The following is a 23,296-nucleotide window of genomic DNA, read 5'->3' on the forward strand; positions in this document are numbered from 1 at the left end:
TCTGATTTCATGTCTGGCATTGAGTACCTTCATCCAATTTTAGGAGAGCAGAAGCAGCATGTCCAAGGTCGAGTGACCTGGGCTGAGACCAAATTGATGATCGGAGCCATTGGAGTAGAGGAAGGATTTAATGTCTGAAGCGATGATGGATTCCATAATCTTGCTGATGATTGGGAGAAGGCTGATTGGTCTTTAATTGCAGGGATCAGTTTTTGCACATTTTTTATGCAGGGCAGTGATGTTTGTTGATTTCCAAGCAGATGGCAGAGGAACTTGGGCAAATGAGAATGTGAATAGAACAGAGAGAGGGTGAACAAGAGCAGAGGAGCAGGTTTTTAGGACACGTGGGCTGATGCCGTCTGGACCGGTTGCAGAATCTGAGTCGAGGTTTGACAGCAATCTCTCCACCTTGTCAGGAGAAAAGGACACAGAGTCCAGGGACAGCTGGGTGCGACTGGGTAAGGTAGGTCCAGAAAGCAATGGGTTTCGGACACAAGATTTGTTTGTTTGTGTGGAGGATATCTCGATAAGTTGTGGATGGATCCAAATGAAATTTGGTGGACAGGTTCGGTGTGTCAAGGACGAACTGCTTATATTTTGGTGAAGATCTGGATCCGGATTGAACTACTAGAATTTTTGAAGTGATTCTTCACCATTGAGAGATAGGGCCAAAAATGATTTGTGGCATGATATCTCAAAAAGTTGTGGACTGATTCGGATAAAATTTGGTGGACAGTTGGGTGTGTGACGAAGAAATGATTCGATTTTGGTGAAGCTCCAAATCTGGATCTGGATATGAGAATTATTTAATTCTCAAAGTGATTCTTCACCATTGAGAGATCGGACCAAAAACTATATCATACTGTGCAGCATGATATTTCAAAAAATGTATTGGGCCCGATATGTTCTCGTGGATCAGGCATTAAGTGGCGGAGGTATGCGCTCCACCGAGTGTCCTTTTAGTTTGGTATAGAAATATTTTGCCTTGTTTGCATTGCCGTGTTTCATCCCAAGGGGCAGAGATGTTCTGAGCTGTCAGCAGAACTCACCATTTTTCCTACCAAGCAGACTGGGGCAATGCGAATACATAACCATATAATATGTATGCCAAGCCATTGCAGACCCGTTTCCAGCGATGGCATCTAGATTTTTGTCATAGTACTGGCTATTTTTGGTGCTATCCCACTTTTCATATCTCTACATTGTTTCACAGAACGATGCAGGCCATTGGATAACAGCTGCACTGAAATGTGCCTGGACACCTTCTCATTATTTTAACGATATGTTATTTCAGTCTGTCTTGTTTTCTGCCCAAAGCACCAGCAACTCTTCAATTGCCAAAGAAAGAAAATATCAAGATGACATAGTGCTCGACATTTACTGCTTTCCACCATTTTACATTGTATGCCTTGCTGTTTTCCAGCTACTATGGGTGCTATTGATTTCAACCATACTGGGATTGTTGCTACAACGATTAGCAGTGCGACTGAGTGTTGTTACAGGCCTGCACCTTGCAGAAGTTTGCAACCACAATTACTCAAAGGTATGAATCAAAAAAAGTGAGTCAAAATATCCGTTTGTCATCAAGTGACATTTTGCTGGTAATTATTTAAATATTAATATTGAAGAATTTATGAATTTTAAAAGCAAATGCATCTAAATAAAAATAGGACCACTGGGCCTGAAGCTTATCTGGGTCCTGGCCTAATGTTGGAACCCAAATTTGGTAGTATCTTGACTGGTGGTTCTGGAGAGGAAGGTTTTTGAAGAACTTTGCTAAGTTGGCCATTTTGACTGACTTAAGGTCATGTGACCAGAACGAGCTGCGCAATCCCCGTTACCAGTCAGGAGAGGAACGTTGCTGCCAAATTTCAGCCGGATCAGCCCAGCGGTTTAGCACTCGTCGAAATAGGAGATGGACGGATGGACGGATGGTGTTCGATGACAATACCTGATCTGTTATTTAAATTCCAGATAAGCTAATAAGATCCAGTGTTTGTCTGTCAGTTTTGCATCTCCTCCCAAACCACTGGTTGCAAAAGTTGAAATTTTATTAAATTAATTGCCAAGGACTTGTGCAGTGCAAAGTCAAAAAAAAAAATGATTTGGACAAAAACATTTTCATTATTATTGACATTGATAAATCGCCATACAAAGTATGTGCGAACTATGCGAGATGCTGCTGATTGGCTGAGCGAGGCTCGGTGCACTGTCATTGCTCCAGGAAAGTGACCGATACACAATTAACGTACCTATTTTCCTTGTTCGAAGAATTTCAAAGCCACCCAATGCTCGTCTGTTTATACATTTATCGTTTTTAAAAGACTAGTCTAATAATATTTTTTATAAAGTATTGCAGTGAAGTCTGATCCAAATAATTTTAAAGCAATATATGTATTTGTATATTGTAATCAGTAAAAAATAGTGTGGTAGATAAAAACATAAGAAAGGAAAAAACTTTAACGTTGATGTGCTACAAAAAAGTTAAGTTCAAAACAGGTCAGAAGTTTTAAAAAATTGAAATTATATTTTAATTTCAACTTCACTACATCAATAATATACCCCAAAGGAACCTCCATGCCAAATATCAGCATCCTAGTACATATTAAATGAATGGCAAGCTTCTAAATAACTTGCACCAAAAACTTTAACATTTTCACGCTCATGCTGATGCTGACGCTCACGCCGGGGGTATCGCTATAGCTCTCTGTTCTTCGAACAGGCAAGCTAATAAATAAATTAGAGCTACTAACAACACAACACAAAGTGGGCTTGGGTCCCACAGGCTTGCTTGTGCATAAATAGTCTGTGATTATTGAAGTGGGAATTAGTAGAATGTCTATTCTGCATCAGGATTCACCAAATCTGTATCACCATCAAGCGACTGCTACTAAATTGGCACCTCGAAGATCCAACTTCTGAATGTACTGAGAAAACTTGCAAATGTATTGCAGTAAACCAAGATATGTATGTGTGTGTATATATATATATATATATATATATATATATATATATATATATATATATATATATATATATATATATATATATATATATATATATATATATATATATATATATATATATATATATATATATATATATATATATATATATATATATATATATATATATATATGTGTGTATATATATATATATATATATATATATATATGTATATATATATATATATATATATATATATATATATATATGTATATATATATATGTATATATATGTATGTGTATATATATATATATATATATGTATATGTATATATATATATATATGTATATATATGTCCCAAGTTTGTTAATTGTAAATGAGGGTCCACCCATTGGTAGGGGTTGCCTAAGTTGGACAGGTGCTGTTCTTTTGTCACGGGGCAAATCTGCAAGTGCGCGTCATAACAGGTCGCGTTCGGGGCATATTGGGGCCCCATTATCCTTGGGTTTTAGGTTCTCTCTTGTGCGTTCACAGCTGTTTTGAGGCACTATTTTATAACACTAATACATGTAGTCGTTTCCTTAAAAAAAAAAAATTATACTGGTGTGAATTCACACAGGTTTTGCTGTTTGTAGGGAAAAATTAAAACTCAATCACACAGTTATTCTAGACTAATTATTTAATAATGAAGTTAGGATAACTCCACATATGTGCTCTGATGACTACCAGTGTTAGTTGAAGCTCTACTCCATAGAAGTAGAAGAATCTGGCTGTCACAAGGTATGACACAATTCATCTTGGTCGGCAGTGCCAATGTGGTCACAGTTGTATGCACTTGCTTAAGACTTTGCTTTGTGGAAAAGAACGGCTGTATTTGTAGCAGCACATCGACAGTTGTTGGTGATTGCATTATTGGGAAACATTTTATTGAATAAGGCCTTCACATGGGTTTCTGCTTCAAATGGCAGATTGTGTTCCATGATATAAACATGTAAATAGCACCAGAGCATGCCACGTTGTCCCTAAAGGTACTGCAGCAAAGAATGAATTGATGGCCTGGCACTGCTTGACCGTACATTGACACCTTTTAGATGTTCATTCCCATTGAGGTGTTTTTCTACATCTCTCTTGCCTTGGTGTTCTGCTCCAAAGCTCGTGTTCCACACGTAAATAGTTAAAACAATAACTTGTGAGCAAAACAAAAAAGTTGCATGAGGCTACCATATGAAATTTTGAAAAAAAGGGAAACACAAAAAGTACTTTTTCGTCTCATCAGAGTTCCATTTCAAAGATGTAATGTCCTACTTGTGCGGAAATATCCTAAATCGGCCCCAAACCGAAGCGATACTTACCTTGCACGATGCCTTCTTACTATCCTTGATTGCCAGTTTGATTGGATGTTGTCCATAATTTTGACTGTTCTTGCTGGAATTTAACGAATGAATTATTGAAGTGTACGTTCACCATCTCAAGATTCCTGTAAAACTCGTGCTGATTGACTGTTGCACAATGCTGACAAATTAATCGTTCTGATTGGTTATTGTGTGGTGCTTACTTTTTGCCTTTAAATGCAAGATCTGTTGGAAATCAAACGGGTTTAATAACAGCCTTGGCAGGTCAGCAGGGCGCGGAGGTGAAAACGTGGGCTAAACCTGCCAGATGCTGGTTATAGGAACTCCTCAATTCCACTCGAGATGCGTTCCCAAAAAACACAGTTAGAAAATTGTTCAGTACTTTGTCGAAGGCGTTGATTGCAAAAACGTAAATAGAATGAGTGCAAATCAAGGAATAAGTGTACTTGGGACCATTGAGATAATGGATATAGATAGATCTTTTTATATCCACGAAATGATGGATATCGATACTGTCACCACAAAATAATGGATATTGATACTGTCGCCACGAAATTATGGATATCGATACTGTCTCCACGAAATGATGGATATCGATACTGTCACCACAAAATGATGGATATTGATACTGTCGCCACAAAAAGATTGATATCGATACTGTCACCACAAAATAATGGATATTGATACTGTCGCCACGAAATGATGGATATCGATACTGCCACCACGAAATGATGGATATCGATACTGTCGCCACAAAATGATGGATATCGATACTGTCGCCACAAAATGATGGATATCGATACTGTCGCCACAAAATAATGGATATTGATACTGTCGCCACGAAATTATGGATATTGATACTGTCGCCACAAAAAGATTGATATCGATACTGTCACCACAAAATAATGGATATTGATACTGTCGCCACGAAATGATGGATATCGATACTGTCACCACAAAATGATGGATATTGATACTGTCTCCACAAAAAATTGATATCGATACTGTCACCACAAAATAATGGATATTGATACTGTCGCCACGAAATGATGGATATCGATACTGCCACCACGAAATGATGGATATCGATACTGTTGCCACAAAATGATGGATATCGATACTGTCGCCACAAAATGATGGATATCGATACTGTCGCCACAAAATGATGGATATCGATACTGTCGCCACAAAATGATGGATATCGATACTGTCGCCACAAAATGATGGATATCGATACTGTCGCCACAAAATGATGGATATCGATACTGTCGCCACAAAATTATGGATATCGATACTGTCGCCACAAAATTATGGATATCGATACTGTCGCCACAAAATTATGGATATCGATACTGTCGCCACAAAATTATGGATATCGATACTGTCGCCACAAAATGATGGATATCGATACTGTCGCCACGAAATGATGGATATCGATACTGTCGTCACGAAATGATGGATATCAATACTGTCACCACAAAATGATGGATATCGCCACTGTCGCCACGAAATGATGGATATCGATACTGTCACCACAAAATGATGGATATCGATACTGTCACCACAAAATGATGGATATCAATACTGTCACCACAAAATGATGGGCATCTACTGTCATCACCAAATGATGGATATCGATACCGTCATCACCAAATGATGGATATTGATACTGTCGCCACGAAATAATGGAGATCGATACTGTCGCCATGAAATAATGGATATCGATACTGTCGCCATGAAATAATTGATATCGATACAATGGCCATGAAATAATGGATATAGATATAATTGATATAGATAGATAACATTACTTCATTTATTACCACATGTACTGTTGTGGAAATTACTCCTTGGGGCTAACATTGCTTAGTATAGTTAAGTTATTTCCTTAGTAAGGGTCTTGCCTGGTGTTGGCTCAGTGGTTAGGGTAGCGACTTGGGATCCTAGGGTCCTGAGTTCAAGCCCCGTCGGCCGCTGAATTAATACACCAGGGGGTTGACTCAGTCTGTCATCCTTCCGAGGTCGGCAAAATGAGTACCAGTTCCAGTGTGTGTACTGGTAGAGGGTCACTGCATCAGCGACAGTCGCGCTTCAAGAAATGATAGCTACCCTGGCAGCTAAGCTGCCATACGACCACCAATAAGGGTCTTAGAGTAAGCGTGAGGAAATTAAATGTAATATTTGATATGTGTCATCTAATATATAAAGAATAAAATTTCTTTGTCCGTTTATGCATTTGGACCATGCAGCAACCAGTGCAACCAAACTCACAGGGAGAGCACCAGAGTTTGTCGACATAACCTGGAATCGTGTTCAGAACTTTCAAAAGGAGCTTTAAAAAAAAAAAAACCAACAAACCATGGCACGGATTACACTTGGTGGCTTGTTTGCCTTCCCAGCAGTAGTCAGTGCAGGAATTTTGCAATTTTGTCCGAGTGCCAGCAATAACTCTTCTACTATTTGCAAAAAAGAAAAGCACTGAAGGATCTTTAACATCTGCAACCGAATGCTAGCAGATGAGACACTTGGCTTAACGTCCATCCACGGGACAAGACAACATCCTGCCTGTGACGTCAACAGGTTTTAGTCGGGCTGAGAATCGAACTTGAACGAGAGCTCAAAGGCACACTTCATCATCCTGTCAGACTGCACCTGAAATAGCGTGGGATATACTGCACAACGTCGAGCAGAAAAATTGATTCCAGCGTCGAGTCCTCGTAATGAGGAAATATCAGGGTTTTATACTGCAAGTGAGGATACCTCATGGAGATATTAGGCCCTTGTGATATTTAAAGGGATTGATAAAGTGGAGCAAATTTTATTTCAGTTGTTGTAGTGGTCATCAGAGGTTGTGAAAACAGATTGATATAGGTGGTTGGGTGAATCCGCAGGTCAAAGTAGGATATTGCTAATTGGGTGCTATATAAAATGCATATTTTGGTTGCATAATTTATTTTGCCATTGTGATGCAACGACGTGTCTCGCACACGGCCTAGTTGGGCAGAATTGTTGATTTCCTTGTACTGTATATCCATTGTGTTTGGTGATTAAAGTTATGCTCAATTACAGGTTCCACGCATCTTGCTGTGGCTTATGGTGGAATTGGCAATCATTGGCTCTGACATGCAGGAAGTCATTGGTTCTGCAATTGCAATCCATCTCCTCTCCAACAAAACGTGAGGTTTCGGTGTTGGAATCTGGAGTATTTGTGTTGATTAATTGCAATGGATGCCAGATCAAGATGGTGTTGTGGGAATTCCTTCTCAGGACTCACCTTGCATAGTACAGCGATAGTTGTTTACCATATTAAATGGATTAGCATAAGTGTGAGTTAATTTAATTGTTGTTTGACATATGCATAGCTTTTACGTATGGAAAGATGTTGTCTACCTGCCCCAATGTTTGTGTCTAAAACTGCCATCCCTTCAAATCCCTTGATGTCCTTTCCTTTGTTATCTATCCTCTATGTCCTTTAAAGGCGACCTGTTAGGCCATTAGGCATGAGTTTGGGTAGAAAATGTTGTGGTGCCACACCAACTTTAAGGAATATCCACGTGACAGGTCGGTGGGTGGCTCCTTGACCATCAAACTGGGTTACAGACCAATAGCGGCCGAGAGGGGAGGGCTTAAATGCGTCATGGCTGAAGGTGTGAGTGGGCTCCATAAAGATGGGTGAAACCACTGCCGGGTGGGGGTGGGGAGAAGCCTTGAACCTCAGTGGTTGAGACTGGGGTTTTTCCCCCTGAACGACCCTCCCTCTCACACTGCGCTCTGCCATGCCCAACCCAGCCAGCGAGCCTCTTCGTGGGCTGGGAGCGAACTGCACAAAGTATTTTGTCTATAGCCCGATCTTACCTCATCAAAGTCCAGCAGTGTCCTACCCAGTACCACCGGGGTATTTTCTGTCTTGTCCATCCCTCGCTGTTGTCCATCTATTGTGGAACGAATGGGCCATTAAGTTAAATAAGTCAGGAACTGCCGTTCATTGGTTCAATGGGCACATATACGGTCAGGGTTAAGCGGTGTGTGTTGCTTTATTTGTATTCATGTCCCATGTCACTGATTGCATGATATAACCACTTGATCTCCAGGTGAATTTGGGTGCCTCTGATCAAGGTTTCATTTGTGCAAATCTGTTAAAGGAAAAATTGGATACAGGTGTTTAGAGCTGATAATACGGCCGTGCCATGCTCCTTGCAACGCCACTCGGTCGTTAATTGAGGTCAGACACACTAAATCGGTATGGCATATCTATTGGCTCAATTGTCCCACTCAGCATGATGTGGTCCAGGCTGACCGACTCGGTCGGTCACTACAACCTCTTTGACATGGTTCACCGGGATTCGTACCAGGCAACTGGGACCACCTGACCGGCATTCCAACCTCATGGATTATATATGGACCTTCAAGCAGATTTTGTAACCTGAATTGTTCACCGTCTGCCACATTGGAGTATTATGGTACTTATCGGGTAGATAGGTGGCAACTTTATTTTGATTAAAAGGTATTATCGTTTCCCCCTCTTACTCAAAATATCAGCTTTAGTTTTCTTCATGTGGTGGGTAGTAAGTATAGTGTACGCTTGTCAAATTTCACTTGATAAAACCCATCATTTGAAGGGTGTTTTATTTACTTGTTAATGTTAATTTCTTTCATTGTGTCTTGTGTTCTAGGATCCCTCTCTATGGTGGAGTCCTCATCACCATCACGGATACCATTGTATTTCTTTTCCTCGATAAGTACGGTATGTCAATCGATGAAAAATTAAAGTTGTCTGACACTGGAACACATGCATGCTCACATGACTGTCTAACCTAAAAAAACAGTTTTATTGTTTAAAAATTTAAAAGGCAACCAGCAAGCTCATTGTTTTTTGTTTTTGTTTATTCACGTGTGATTGTGTTGATACGATTTAACAATTACCGTATTTTCTGGTGTATAAACCACACTTGTTTTTCTTTTATCGGCAAAAAAGGTAAAAGTTGGGGTTGTGGTTAATACACGGGTAGAGAAAAAATAATTCGGTCTTAACGATCGATGCTGAATTTCAATTGTATTGCAGGTGAACGCTTTTTTTTTCGCAGTCGGAACTGCTGTTGAGCTCAATTCCGCCGTTTAAATTTTAAAAATCGGTTCAGCTTAAGAGTTTGTCCAGCGTTTTATTGATCGTATGCAGAAATGAAAAGTCACATTCCGGAAACGTCTGGGGACACCCGGAGTTTTGGTGCATGGCGTATGTCGAGCCTCGTGGCTCTGGAAACGCCAATGAACACAAAAGAAGAAGATTACCCAGTCTCGCATCAAAAGAAGAATTATTCACAACAGCTCGAGTCCAATAACGGAGCACCGACCTCAAATAAGCTTGTGTGGCAAGCTTCCTTCCTATGTCGTGTTCAAGAGGAAGACACTGCCCAAAGACAAGTTTCTAGCGGGGTCATTGTTCATGCGCAGCAGAAGGGGTGGATAGACGAGGGACTTGTAGTGGTGACTATCTTTTTACATGAACATCTGATGCAGGCAGAATTAATCCACCAAGCTTGTTCCTTACATGCTGACGCGATGCTGGGAAATGCTGGATCGCGGGGCGTGGTTTAAAACTAGGAACAACCAATCAACCCCAAGTACTTTTATATACGAGAACAGGAAATGGATTTAAAAGGAAGAAGAAGAATTTCACAAGAGCAAGGAGTCACGTGGGACGGTGAAGCTTGAAGAAGAACCAGTGGTGCTGGGTTCTTTTGGCTTCGTTTGGTTCTCTTCGTTTTCCCTCATTTCTATCAGCGGTTCCTAACTTGCCTCCCGCGGATTACTCGCATTGACCAGATGACCTTTCTTACTTCACAGGCCTTTGTATTCAACCCAAGTTTCGGGGGAACATTAGCTGTATCTCGCTGGAATCATCACAGATGAACTTTCCTATTCCCCAAACTTGGTATTTTCATTTGTTGAAAATCAACATTTCGTGACGTGTTTCCCACCGGGATTGTCGACCCGGATTCTGAGGAGCATTGGCCACATGCATGTTGGTTGAACTTTCACCATTACTCCCGTCGCTACTTTGGCTGAGCATTATGTTGACTTGGAGACTGCCGGCGTTCATCGGGAGGATGAGAAAGGTTGACCTTCCGATGATCTGCGGCTGGATCGTCAAGGTATGGGAGGAGATACCGTCAGACATCATCAAGCGAGCATTTCTGAAATTCTGCATCTCCAACAACATGGACGGCACAGAGGACGACATCATTTGGGAGGAGAAGGCTGCAAATGATGGTGACAGCAATGTGGACTTGCTCTGATTCAGACAAGGAGTTACGTGCCGTCTTCGACGAAAACATTGATGAGGATTTCCTCGGGTTCAGCTGAAAAGCTTCATCAACCCCAAACGGCCCTTTTCAGGACCACAAAGCCCCAATAAATGTGTATGATACCAGAATGAATCCCTTTTCTTCCTTTTTCTAGGAACAAAAAAAAAGAAAAAAAAATCAAAACTTCTTGGTGTCCTCTTCTCTCTCTCCAACTTTTTGAAAATGAGAATAAGACTTAGACGACATTAAGCGGACATGGGAATCAGCACGTTGATACCTCCGTCACTGTTCCGTACAAAATTAATGTACAAACGGATATATATCTGATCAGAAAATAAAATGATCAATAAATTCAATTATTTTGAGGGTGAAAAACACGGCTGCGGTTAATACACCGGAAAATACGGTACTTGTGACCTCCAGAAATCGATGTACCTTCTGTTTGTTTTTATTGCAGGCCTGCGGAAACTCGAGGCATTTTTTGGTTTTCTCATTACAACCATGGCCATAACCTTTGGCTATCAGGTTTGGGGAACTTTTTAAATTTGCTTTTTTTTGTTGTTGTTTGTTGTACTTTTTATTACATAACTGTTCCCGGAGGATTAGTTGGCTGGACATCATGATTACTTTTTGGGCAAATGCATGCATCACCTGAGTGAGAAGAGTCCCTGATTCTCTCGGTGGGAAATTTTACGTCGTATTTCAATCGGTGTTGAGCAGATAATGTAAAAGAAAAAAAGAGGATTTCTGTCCAAGCATCATCCATATTTTCAATCTATATATATATTTATTAATCTATGTCATAACGATCTCGTAATTGCACCGATGAAGAAAAGTCAAAGCGCTGCCCATTTTTCCAAGAGTAAAAACATTCTCGGTATTAGGAATGTGCTTGGACAAGTGGTGTTAAAATGAAGTGGTGATGAGAATGGTAAAGGAAGAGGGTTAATTTCATACCACGTGGGAAAGTGGTTGTGGAAGATCGATGTGAGTGGTCAAGCGTGCTGCTTGCTTTGTGGTAAACCTTTTATGCATGGAAGCAACTATTTTTTGCACCAGTTGTCGAATATTATGAAGTTATTGGTCATCCATTTAAGGGTGTGTGTGCACGTGTGCATGTGCGTCGACAAAATAAGTGGACAACGAGAGCAGCTCGAGTCACAGAATTTGGCACAGAGCTTCATGTTGGAATGTCTCGACGAGTTGAACTTTGAGTTCACAAGGGAAAATGTAAAACTCTGTCGTTGGCCGGCGAATGGCCATTGGATAATTACATGTGTGTACAAAATGAAGCTCTATTCCAAACTTTGCGATTTCTCGTTGCTCGTATTGTCGAGTTGTGCTGCTGACAAGCAGACAAATCCACAGACTTGTTGATCACAATACTCCGTGCCGAGCAGAGACAAGAAGCACATGGAAAGAATAAGCTGGCACAAAGCTCAAGTTCTTGCTCCACCATGGCTTAGTTCAACACCTTGTGTCTGAAACGTCGTGTTAAAATGTTTAAGAGACAGCCTGGTGTTGGCTCAGTGGTTAGGGTGGTGGCTTGGGATCCTAGGGTCTTGAGTTCGAGCCCCGTTGGCCTCTGAATCGACACCAAGGGGTTGACTCAGCCTGTCATCCTTCCGACGCCGGCGAAATGTGCACCAGTATACCGGTAATAGGGCCACTGCATCAACAGCATAGCCGCGCCCCGAACCAATGATGCAACCAGCACACGATGGGAACATGTTTAAGAGAAATTTTGAATGATAAACTTGAGGTATTCAGCAAATATGTTTGGAGTTCAGAAGAGCAACTCGGTATGTTGTGCTGGGTTGCTATGAAACCCGGTCCGATTTTGTTCGATGACAAAGCACTTGAACTAACTGCTCGAATAACCTGATAAAACATCCAAATTTCTCCGGATTATTTTGCGTTCAAGTCTGGAGGGGCACAGGCTACTGCACTAACGTTACACTCTTGGGGGTTGGCGGTGGCGTTTTTAGCAAAGTTTACTCGAAGAAAAATCTGGCTTTTTGGGGGGGGGACGGGGGGCCGGGGGGTTGGGTGCTATGATATATATATATCTATATATATATATATATCTCTTTTATTCTTGATCATGGATCTTCTGTTATTTGGATATCCAGATAGTTTGTACTGGATTTTAATTGGTGAGACGAGTTGATGGAGGACCTGATTCAATTTGTCAAATTTGATTTGGCAGGTTTTTGAATTATTAGAGCTTGTTGCATAATAGCTGTCAATATAATTTTTCCTCTCGTTTGTTTAAATTACAGTTTTCACCCAAATCTTTTACTTCGCGCTTGCCCAAGTTCTTGCTCCACAATGTCCCTCAATGTTGTAAAAATTTTTGCTGCCATACAAGTTGGTGGGGTTGGCAGGTTGGGGTGATGAACAAGGAGTTACGAAAGGTGTACAAAGCCCATCAATTTGGTATTTATCGCAAGGAGAAGGATAATGCAAATAAATAAGACTGAGCGTACAACGTGATGGTGACGTTTCAGTAACAGCATGACGTTTGGACCATGACGTCGTCATTGACGACACCTGTTGTGCGGACAACTCTCGACCCAAAAGGCTTTTCGGGCCAGATTTTCAAGGCACAAACGAGTTAGCGGAGCAAAATTAATTAGATGTCGATGTTTTGGGGCCAGTGTGAGCGCCACAAATCAGCTACTGGGGGACACAGCATCATTTCGCGATTATATGCTCTAATCGTCCCACCTCCCTGTCCCATAACTAAAATGTCAAGAAAGTGCCGCCCGGTGCTGCTTGTGATTTGTGCCTTGTGTTTGTGATGTGACCTAGTACGTAACAGTGAAGCCGAACCAGCTGGAGGTGGTGAAGGGAATGTTTTACCCGAACTGTGCTGGATGTGGCCCAGCCCAGCTTGAGCAGGCTGTGGGTATTGTCGGTGCAGTCATCATGCCGCATAATATTTACCTACATTCTGCACTTGTGAAGGTATGTGGGAGAGTTTTGAAACAGCCGCTCGAGTGCCCGTGCATTTGTGACTGTTGAATGAATGATTGTTCGACTGCTTCAAACTTTTTGTAGATATCCAGGCTCACAGAAGAACAAAACAAAAGTGTGTGAAAGGTTAATGTATTGACAACTGAACAGGAGGGATGAGGTTGAACATCACTGCAATGCTTCTCGGTTCTCATTCCTAATTCTCTTGGCTGCCTGGCCTTGTTGGGGATTAAATGGTTAATTTATCATAATATTTTGAATGTCAGCAAAATTAATCAACAGCATTTGTTCTTGGCGATTGAGAACCAAATCCTGGGATTGAGCACCAAATTCACTTTTTAGAGTTCTGGTTGCCAGTAACTTACTAGCCCGTACCTCCGTGCAGCGGGAGACGGGGCTTTGCAATAGTGTTGTTTTGTTTATCATATGTCAGGTGTAATGTGTGTATGATCACATATCAATATGTCTGTCCAGCAAACCCTCAAATATCGCAGGTTTCGACCAATTGTTTTCCGATTTCATTTCGGCCAATTGCGTTTTTTGAGCAGAGATGTCATCGTTTGTGTTCTGGCGTATGTGGTTATCTCGCACGACGAGCCTTGTGCTGTTTCTTGTGCTCCGTTTTGAATGTCGCCCAAACGTAAATCGATGGACAGTTAGTTGTGCCAAAATGCAGAGACAGGTTATGGCGTTGGGCAAAAAGATCGAGTTGTTAGATCGGTTGGCTCGAGGTGAAAATGCGGAATCTGTACGGGCCGCCATTACAGCGTCGATGATTGTGGGTAGAACTGTACCCATTGTACTCTTCCTTATTCCTAAACCTTCATTTTCCAACTCCGTACTCAAGCCTCATTCTCAAACCATTACTTTCCGACACCCAGACTCGAACCCCCGTTCTCGTGCTTCATTCTCAAACACACATTCGCAACCACAGTTCATGAAACTAATTGAGGCGAAGGGATTTATACCGGAGCAGGTTTTTAACACCGACGCGACGGAATTATTCTGGAAGCCGATGCCGTACCTCGTACCTTCCTCTCCAAACAGCAGGGAAGATCGGGGTTCAAGGTAAGGTTAAGAAAAGCCGTACCCTTCTCCGATGTGTCAGTGCTGCAGGCGACTCTGTCGTTAAGCTATTGCTGCTTTTTTGATCGCTGAATTGCCTTGCCTGCTCCCGCTCCCCTTTCCCCACTCCACCCTCGAACAGCATCATCCCGACCTAAGTGTTACGTTTACTCTTTACGGCAGAGTAAAGTACAAATACGTAATGTTCTTGCCCTCACCCACCTCACTGTTTTGTAATAAATTTAAAAGGTGAAAGTGTTGTGTTTTGTTTAATTTATACCGTATTTATTTTATTTTCATGTGTATTTCAATTGTAATGTGTTATTTATGGCTGCCTTCGATCTTCCTCTATATTTTCTCGAAGCCCAGGAACCAATTTTATTCCCCTCCCCCTCCCCCTTATTCCCCTCCCCTCCCCGTCCCACCCCTCTTCCATTGGCCCTTGGCTTCCACTGTCTCGGTTTTAACTATCGTGAAATCTTTCAGGAACCTAACTCGTGGCATGTGTGCGTGCGTGTGTGCGTGCGCACGCATTGCCGATATTTTTTTTTCCAACTTTTACACATCGTAACAAACAACTTCCAAGTGAAAAACAAATTCCACAAATTTCAGAAAATTAATTAACAATGCAGAGCTGGAATATCTTGGTGGGATAACTGCCCCCCCCCCTTAGAGGAATTGTAAATTAGCTCAGGTGTAACCAATCACCTTCAAAATCACACATCAAGTTAATTGGCCTCCACCTGTGTTAAACTGAAGTGATTCTGATTATTTCAGAATAAAATCAGCTGTTCCTGTAGGTTTCCTCTGCTGGGTAGTACATTTCACAGCAAGGACTCAACCATAAGAACCAAGGAACATTCAAAAGACCTCCAGGATAAAGTTGTGGAAAGGCACAGATCAGGGGATGGGTATAAAAATAATTCAAAGGCCTTGAATATCCCTTGGAGCACAGTCAAGACAATCATTAAGAAGTAGAAGGTACCACCAAGATCCTGCCTAGATCAGGACATCGCTCTAAATTTGATGACCAAGCAAGGAGGAGACTGATCAGAGAGGCCAATGGCAGCTTTGAAAGAGCTACATACCTTTATGGCAAAGACTGGTCACTGTGTGCATGTGACAATATCCTAAGCACTCTACAAGTCTGGCCTCTATGGAAGGGTGGCAAGAAGGAAGCAATTACTCAAAAAAGCCCACCTTGAGTCCCATTTGAGGTTTGCAAAAAAAATATCATTTGGAGATTCTGAATCCATGTGGCAAAAAGTCGTGTGGTCTCATGAAACCAAAATGGAACTTTTTAGCCAAAATGCAATACTTAACGTTTGGCACAAACACAGTACATCACCCAAAGAACACCATCTCTACTTTGAAGCATGGTGGTGGGAGCATCATGTTATGGGGATGTATCTCATCAGCAGGGAATGGGGCACTTGTCAGGATAAAAGGGAAAATGGATGGAATAAAATAGCGAAAAATCCTAGAGGAAAACCTGCTGCCCTCTGCAAGAAAGCTGAAATTGGGACAGAAGGTCACCTTTCAAAATGAGAACGACCCGAAGCACACAACCAAAGCTATGCTGGAGTGGCTAAGGAACAAAAAGATAAATGTCCTTGAGTGCTCCAGTCAGAGGCACGACCTAAATCCAATCTTCAAGCTTGTGGCATGACTTGAAGATTGCTGTCCATCAACATTCCTCGTGCAACTTGACTGAACTTGAACGGTTTTGTGCAGAAGAATGAGCAAATGTTGCCCAATCAAGGTGTGCAAAGTTTGTAAAGACCGATCCCAACAGACTCACAGCTGTAATTGCTGTCAGAGGTGCTTCCAGCAAGTATTAACTCAAGGGGTGTGGACACTTATCCAACCAAGATATTCTAGTTTTGTATTTTTAATCTTCTTAAATTTGTGCCATTTGTGGAAGATGTGTAAATAAAGGTGGAAAAAGTTTGATTTAATGCAATTTCATTCCAGGCTATAAGGTAAGAAAAGGTGAAAATTTTGAAAGGGGGTGTAGATGTTCTATAGGCACTATATGTATGTGTAGTTGTGCATGCATAAATCGTGATTCATGTATGTTTGTATATGTGTGTACGCACCGCTGCCACCAGTTGTCATCTCAACTCGTGAGTCTCTAAAACTGAATGGAGCCTTCCCTGGTCTTGAAGCATCCATCTTCACCCCAGTGAGGAACCGTGACTCATGGACAAAGCAGTCTCCTTATCCGTGCCCCGTTTAATATAGCCTTCCCTGGTCCAAAAGCATCCATTTTCACCCCAGCAAGGAACCATGACTCATGGACGAAGCCGTCTCCTTATCCATGCTCCATTTGCCTCTCCGTCCCCGAATTGGCGATGATGTAGATACATGTGTCCTCCAGGGTAGAACGAAGTCTTCCCAAGTCTCAAAGTATCCATCTTCATTTTGATGTGGGATCAGGATTCATGGACCAAGCGGTGAAGTTTTCTTGTTATCAGTTTTGTTCCGAGGACTCTCTTCAGGATCGTCACTCAGCACCAGACAGCTTGTCCCAGTTCATTTTTAAAAAATATTCCCTTGAATTGTGTATGTATCACAGTTGTGCTTCATTCTTAAGGGACTCTGCTGTCATAGAATATGACCATTTATTATTCTATGACAGAAATCAGAAAGCTAATATTCAATTTACTTGGAACAAAATTTGTGTCTGATAAAGCATAAATATGCCTGTTTCAAAGGCCCATCAAAGAAGAAGGAAAAAGTGGGATGGGAGCTTCGTGCAGCGGTTCCAATGGTAACATTGATTGTTCCACAACAGCAGGAACCCTTTAGAGCCCTGTTCTTCATTGCACGGCCCACAAGCCACTGGTGGCCAAAAGTGCAGCCCCTGACGTGTGGTCGATAATACACAAATGTGAAAACGCCCCATCATAATCCACCATAAATGCTATCAAATTGACCCAACAGTTTCAAATGAGTGTTCCAATGTGAAGCATAAAAGCAAAATCACGACATCAGGATATGGTTGCAGTGTGTAAACAATGACGCTTTCATCCCAGTTAACCACAACGAAGAAGAGCGTGTGGGGGTGGGGCTTAATAGCCATTATGGAGTCCTGCAGGTGGTGTGGTGGCTCTCACACTGATGTCCTATCAGCAAAAGTGGCCCCCATCTAAATGAATAATGAAGATCGCTGCTTTAGAAGGACGTTAAAGGAGCACACGAACAACCACCACCACAGCCATGACAACAACAATGATAACAATTACATGGGCAACTATTGGGGATGCCTCTTTGCAGTGGTTGTACCCCCCCTTCCTCCCCCCCCAATGCAAGTCAGGGTCTAAATCTTCCCTGCTGCCCGGATTTGTCAGGGCAGCGTGGCCATGGTCAGAGTGCCGATCAGTCCCTATGGACCAGTCCCCCCTCTACCTCTTGTCTCTGTCTCTCTCTCTCTCCCTCCCCTCTCTCTCTCTCCCTCTCTGTTTCTCCCCCCCCCTCTCCCTCTTGTCTGTCTCTCTCTCTCGTGGCTCTGCCAGCCCAGGTTAATCCCCCCGACCCAATTTGTGGTGACGGGCGGTTAACACTGCCAGCCCGGACGGTCAAGCGGTCTTTTCCTTACTTGGAGGCAGTCACGTTGATCCTCGGAAATTATCACGTGCACAGGAAGGGTGGGGTGTGACTGGGGCACAGAAATGGATGCACAGGGGGGTTTATACTCGAACCCCATGACAAATACACGGATACAGTTACTTAAAATGAACACATTTAATGAAAATGGACAAATATCTAAAAAGGACAATAATCAGAATAAAATAATGTGAGGTAAATTTAATCCTAAAGTCTAAATCGAGGCACCTCTACACACAGACTTGAATTCAGACAAGGGGGAACGAAATAAAAGAATCCTTCCTTTATTCTGGTACTTAGCTTGGTCCAGAGATGGTCTTTGTGGAACTTGGAATTGAGGCGCGTCTATTTGCATATGTAAGCGCACGCAAAAATGACACAAAGTTGTTCTCTCGCAAGGGGACAAGCGTACGTGGGGCAATTCGTGAGCGGTATTCAACACCAAAGCTCAGACTCCGTCGGGGCCTCCGCCCGCACGGCACGTTTGGCTCGTTTCTGATGTCACGCCCATCAATCGGCCTCGGGGCCGTGACTTAGCCCGCCGTCACCCTTGGAGGTGTGGATTCTGCCTGCTCGACACGTTTGGCTCGCTTGTAACTGCAAAAACGTAGGAATCTGTTACAGGGGGGCAATCACATACTGGGAGAACTTATTCTTAATCCCTAGCTAATTAACACCGCACCACCCTCCCCACCCCCCCCCCCCCCGTGTGGTGACATGTAACACTTAAGCTCAGTTTCCCTACTTTGTTACATCGATACGTCTCCTACACATCCATGGACCAAACAACTCTATTCAATCCACCTTTCCTTTTAAATTTCTCCATCTACCCCCACAACCTTAACAATATATATTTATATATTAATCACTGAATGAAGACAATGTGATTGTGGCTATGGGCTTGTCCCTTTGTCCATGTGCCTACCACATATGCATCAGTTTGATTATTTCTTCCTTTTATTCAATTTTGGAATCTGCTGCACTTTCATTTATGAAAAATTATGTTATGTTGGATCACAGTTTAGGTTTTTATTTTTATTTTTTAAAGTCTTTAACATGGTGTTCCGTTCTTTGCAGTCACGGAAGATAAATCGCTTGAATGTCAGCGAGGTCAAGGAAGCGAACATGTACTTTTTCATTGAAGCCATCATAGCACTCTTCCTCTCATTCTTGATCAACGTATTTGTGGTGTCGGTATTTGCCGAATCATTTTTCAACAAAAGCGATGCACAGCTCGTGAGTATCATTGGCAGGTTTTTGAAAGCTATGTTTCTCTTTCATTCTTCTGTGTTTTCAGAGGTGATGGCAAGTTTTATTTTTAACACCGTAATCACTCGTGTATAATACGCAGGGCACCTTTCAGATAAAATTATCTGATTTTCGGAGCTTTAAAATCGGAGCTCTGTTATCCACTCGATCGGGACCAAGAGATCTGGGAAATGAGCACCAAAGAAACGAATGACCTTCTTCATCTTGGGCATCTTTGCAATGACAACTTTCTGTCTGCACCAGGCTCTAACGTTGCTCTCATCAAGATAAAACTATGTATAGAGATGGGGCCAAACTGGTGTATAGCGACAAGAACAAGCCGATTTGATTTTGGTTAAGGTCTGGAATCAGATCCAACTACCAGTGGGACACAAAATTTAAACTGTTTTGCCTGGTGGAGGTATGTTCTCTACCGAGTGCCGTTCCATTTTGCCAAGTGTCACTCCAGGAGTGATTTTGCATTTGTCTGTCTGTCTCACACGATTTTTGGCCAGTTTTCAAGAAATCGTTCTGAAATTTTTTGTGTGTAGGTGACTGGCCAAGGACGGCAAGGGTTAATTTTGGTGAAGATCCAAATCAGGATCCTGATCTGAATTTTTTTATTTATTATTATTATTATTATTATATTTTTTTTTTCCAAGTGATTCTTCACCATTGAGAGATTGAGCCAAAAACGGTATAGAGCACAATATCTCCAAAGGTTATTGATGGATTCACATGAAACTTGGTGGACAGGTTGGGAGTGCCATTAGGAAGAATTGATTCAATTTTGGTGAAGATCCAAATCCAGATCTGGATACAATAATTATTTAATTTTTTAACTGATTCTTCACCATTGAGGCATGGAGCTAAAAATGATATTGCATGATATCTCAAAAAGTTGAGAATGGATTCAGATAAAACTTGTTGGACAGGTCGGGTGTGTCGCAAGGATGAATTGATTCAATTTTGGTGAAGATCTGAATCCGGATTCGAGAATTTTTCAGGTGATTCTTCACTGCTGAGAGATGGGGCCAAAAACGATGTCGAGTGTGATATCTCTCAAAGTTGTGGATGACTTGTGACAACACGAGGTGGAAGAGTTGGTTAGGTGACAAGAACAAGCAGATTTGATTTTGATTAGGTCGGATCTGATTCCAGACCTTATCAGTGGCGTACAAAATGTAAGCTATTCAGCCTGGCGGAGGTATGTTCTCCTTGGTGCCGTTCCATTTTGCCAAGTTGTCGCCGAGTGATTTTTCATTTATTTGTTTATATGTAGCTTGTGGCTGCTCGTTGCATCATTGCTGGGAGCGTGGCTGTCCCACTGATGCAGTGCCCCCGGTTCCAGTAAGTTTTTACTCATTTCGCCCATCTCGGAAGGATGGTAGGCTGAGTCAACCCACCTGGTGTTAATTTAATAACACGACAGCCAGCCACCCTAACCGTTAAACCAAACACCAGGCTTTGTTACCATATGATGCATCTTTACGGATCACTTCTAACTTGTATGAAACACAATATAATGAACGACTCGACATGTTCAATGCACCTGACATCTCTTTCGGAGCGATATGCGACCTATATCAGATTAACGCAATAACAGCTCGTTAGTCACTCTCAAGTCTTTAGCGAGTCATTAGCTTGCGGTAATTCTCAAGGAGTCTATTGTGCTGCAATGTACGTGTTGATACCCAAGATTAATTTTGCTGCTATACTTCGATAAAATGTTTTAAAAAAAATAAACCAATGTATCATAACCAAACAATTTGAATTCTTCCATCGAAGTAATTGCTACTAAGAACCAAAAATGTACGTTCGATGTTGAATAAGATATCCCACAATCCCACGTTTTATAAGATAGCGGCACCCAGCGTCCAACGTTGGTCGTGTCTGTGCGAGAAATCAGGAGAAAGAGAACTTTCACTTTAGTTCTCGTGAATAATACGCACCCCAGATTTTGATCGGATATTTCTGGGGAAAAGTGTGGCTTGTACATGCACGAGTGATTACGGTACTCATCGTTATCATCTACACCATTTTCTAACCGGCAGCGTTTCGTCCTCCAAGCCTGGTTTTTTTTGGTGACATTTACACCTTACTATTGATATTATGGCCGCGGTATTCGAGGGATGATCGATAACAGTCGAAGTACTCTCTAACATCGTTTCATGTTGAATGCCTGTGCAGCACGAAGTCTGTGTGAAAGCCAACAGTCCCTTTGCCAACGTTTTTGACAACAGCACGGATAAGCTACAAGTGGACATTTACAAAGGGGTAAGAATCCGTTTCCATTACATAGAAATCTGTTTTGGAGACTAACCCTTTTTTTTTTTGGAGAATCAATGCAGTTTTGGTTGTTTTTTTGTTTGTTTTTTTCTTTCTTTTGGATTGCACATACTCACAGAATTGAAAATGTGCCAACTGCTAAGAACTATTGATACTGTATATCTGCTTATTGTTGGCTTTGATTGTTTGATTATTTTGGAATGGTAAATAATCTTTTTCACTCGAACTAGATGGTTCGAGTTGGACAGGGTCATGATTGACATAAATGCAGCAGCAGCACTTTTTCGTTGCACAAAGGCAAGTCTTGACTCCGAAGTTTCAACCACCGAGTGGCGCTTTCCACAGCACTGATGTGCAATCCATGTATTCCCAGTCCTTGATACAGTACTCTTCTCCTCGAAGAGAAAGTGAAGAGGAATTGCACGATTGCGACACAGATCGTGAGACCAATGAGTGACCATTTCATAATTCTGATGCACATTGCTTACTTGTAATTAGAATGTGTGAAGATGGCATGGTCCATGTGCTTGAGTAGGTTAGATTTACACCTGTACTTGGGACACACACACACACACACACACACACACACACACACACACACACACACACACACACACACACACACACACACACACACACACACACACACAATCAGAGATAAGTTTACGTAATGTCCCTTTAAAACCTCTTCTCTACATGTGAGGCCAGGTGGTGGATATTTGGTGAGTGGAAACACGCACAGCTTTGGGAACCCCCACCCTCTCACCACAACCCGCTGGCTGTTTCACAGAAGACTGTGTGCTAGTGGGTGTAATGAGCTGCAGAAGGTCCTTTGTGGAGGTGCTTGGGGGGAGAGGGGGTGTGGACAGCCAATCATGTGACCAGCCTCAGGCTGGAAGGCAGGCCCCGAGAGCAATATAATCCACCTGCGTGCATACGTGAACTATCTTGACCGTGGACCTCACTTCTTACTTGTTTTGGAACTGGACTCTCTGCCTGGATTATTTTGTTCATAGCTTTGATTTTGGCTTTGTCACTTTTGTAGTGATTCTAAGTAATTTATTCAAAGCTATGCTACCGATGAGTGTAAATGACTCTACCAGTGCCATTAAATTAGAAATTGAGACAGAGAGACATAGACATATATATATATATATATATATATATATATATATATATATATATATATATATATATATATATATATATATATATATATATATATATATATATAGACATGCATTCAGGTATTATTATGACATGAGATGGTCATTGATAAAAGTTTTAAATGTGGCCTGAAATAAAGGGAAATGTGGAGGATAGGAGGGGGAGGGGTAGGGGGAGGGGGGAGGGTGGGGGGGACGATCTGCCATGACCTTTCCTGGGAAAGCCAAGCATCCAGTCTATACTGAGCCGAGCATTCATTGCATACGAGTGCAACCACAGTTCATCATAGTCTTAAAAAATTATAAAAATTCACCTCCACATTTCAAAATAAATGC

At 41.8% G+C, this 23,296-nt stretch overlaps 1 protein-coding gene across 4 annotated transcripts in view; it reads left to right on the plus strand.

The window, feature by feature from the left end:
• The window catches only part of LOC147029478 (natural resistance-associated macrophage protein 2-like), a 166,682-nt gene that overhangs the window by 134,708 nt on the left and 8,678 nt on the right, over positions 1–23,296 (plus strand). For all 4 annotated transcript variants that reach the window (XM_085872536.1, XM_085872534.1, XM_085872538.1 and 1 more), the window contains exons 5-11: positions 1,424–1,543; positions 7,369–7,475; positions 8,973–9,043; positions 11,062–11,129; positions 13,419–13,574; positions 19,335–19,493; positions 21,696–21,782. In XM_085872536.1, the coding sequence (XP_085728662.1) occupies positions 1,424–1,543; positions 7,369–7,475; positions 8,973–9,043; positions 11,062–11,129; positions 13,419–13,574; positions 19,335–19,493; positions 21,696–21,782 (768 nt within the window). The remainder of the gene's footprint in view (positions 1–1,423; positions 1,544–7,368; positions 7,476–8,972; positions 9,044–11,061; positions 11,130–13,418; positions 13,575–19,334; positions 19,494–21,695; positions 21,783–23,296) is intronic.

The sequence above is a fragment of the Eptatretus burgeri genome, chromosome 3 (genome assembly GCF_056783735.1).
Source record: "Eptatretus burgeri isolate ZD-2024b chromosome 3, Ebu_testis_v1, whole genome shotgun sequence".
NCBI classification, from domain to species: Eukaryota; Metazoa; Chordata; class Myxini; order Myxiniformes; family Myxinidae; genus Eptatretus; species Eptatretus burgeri.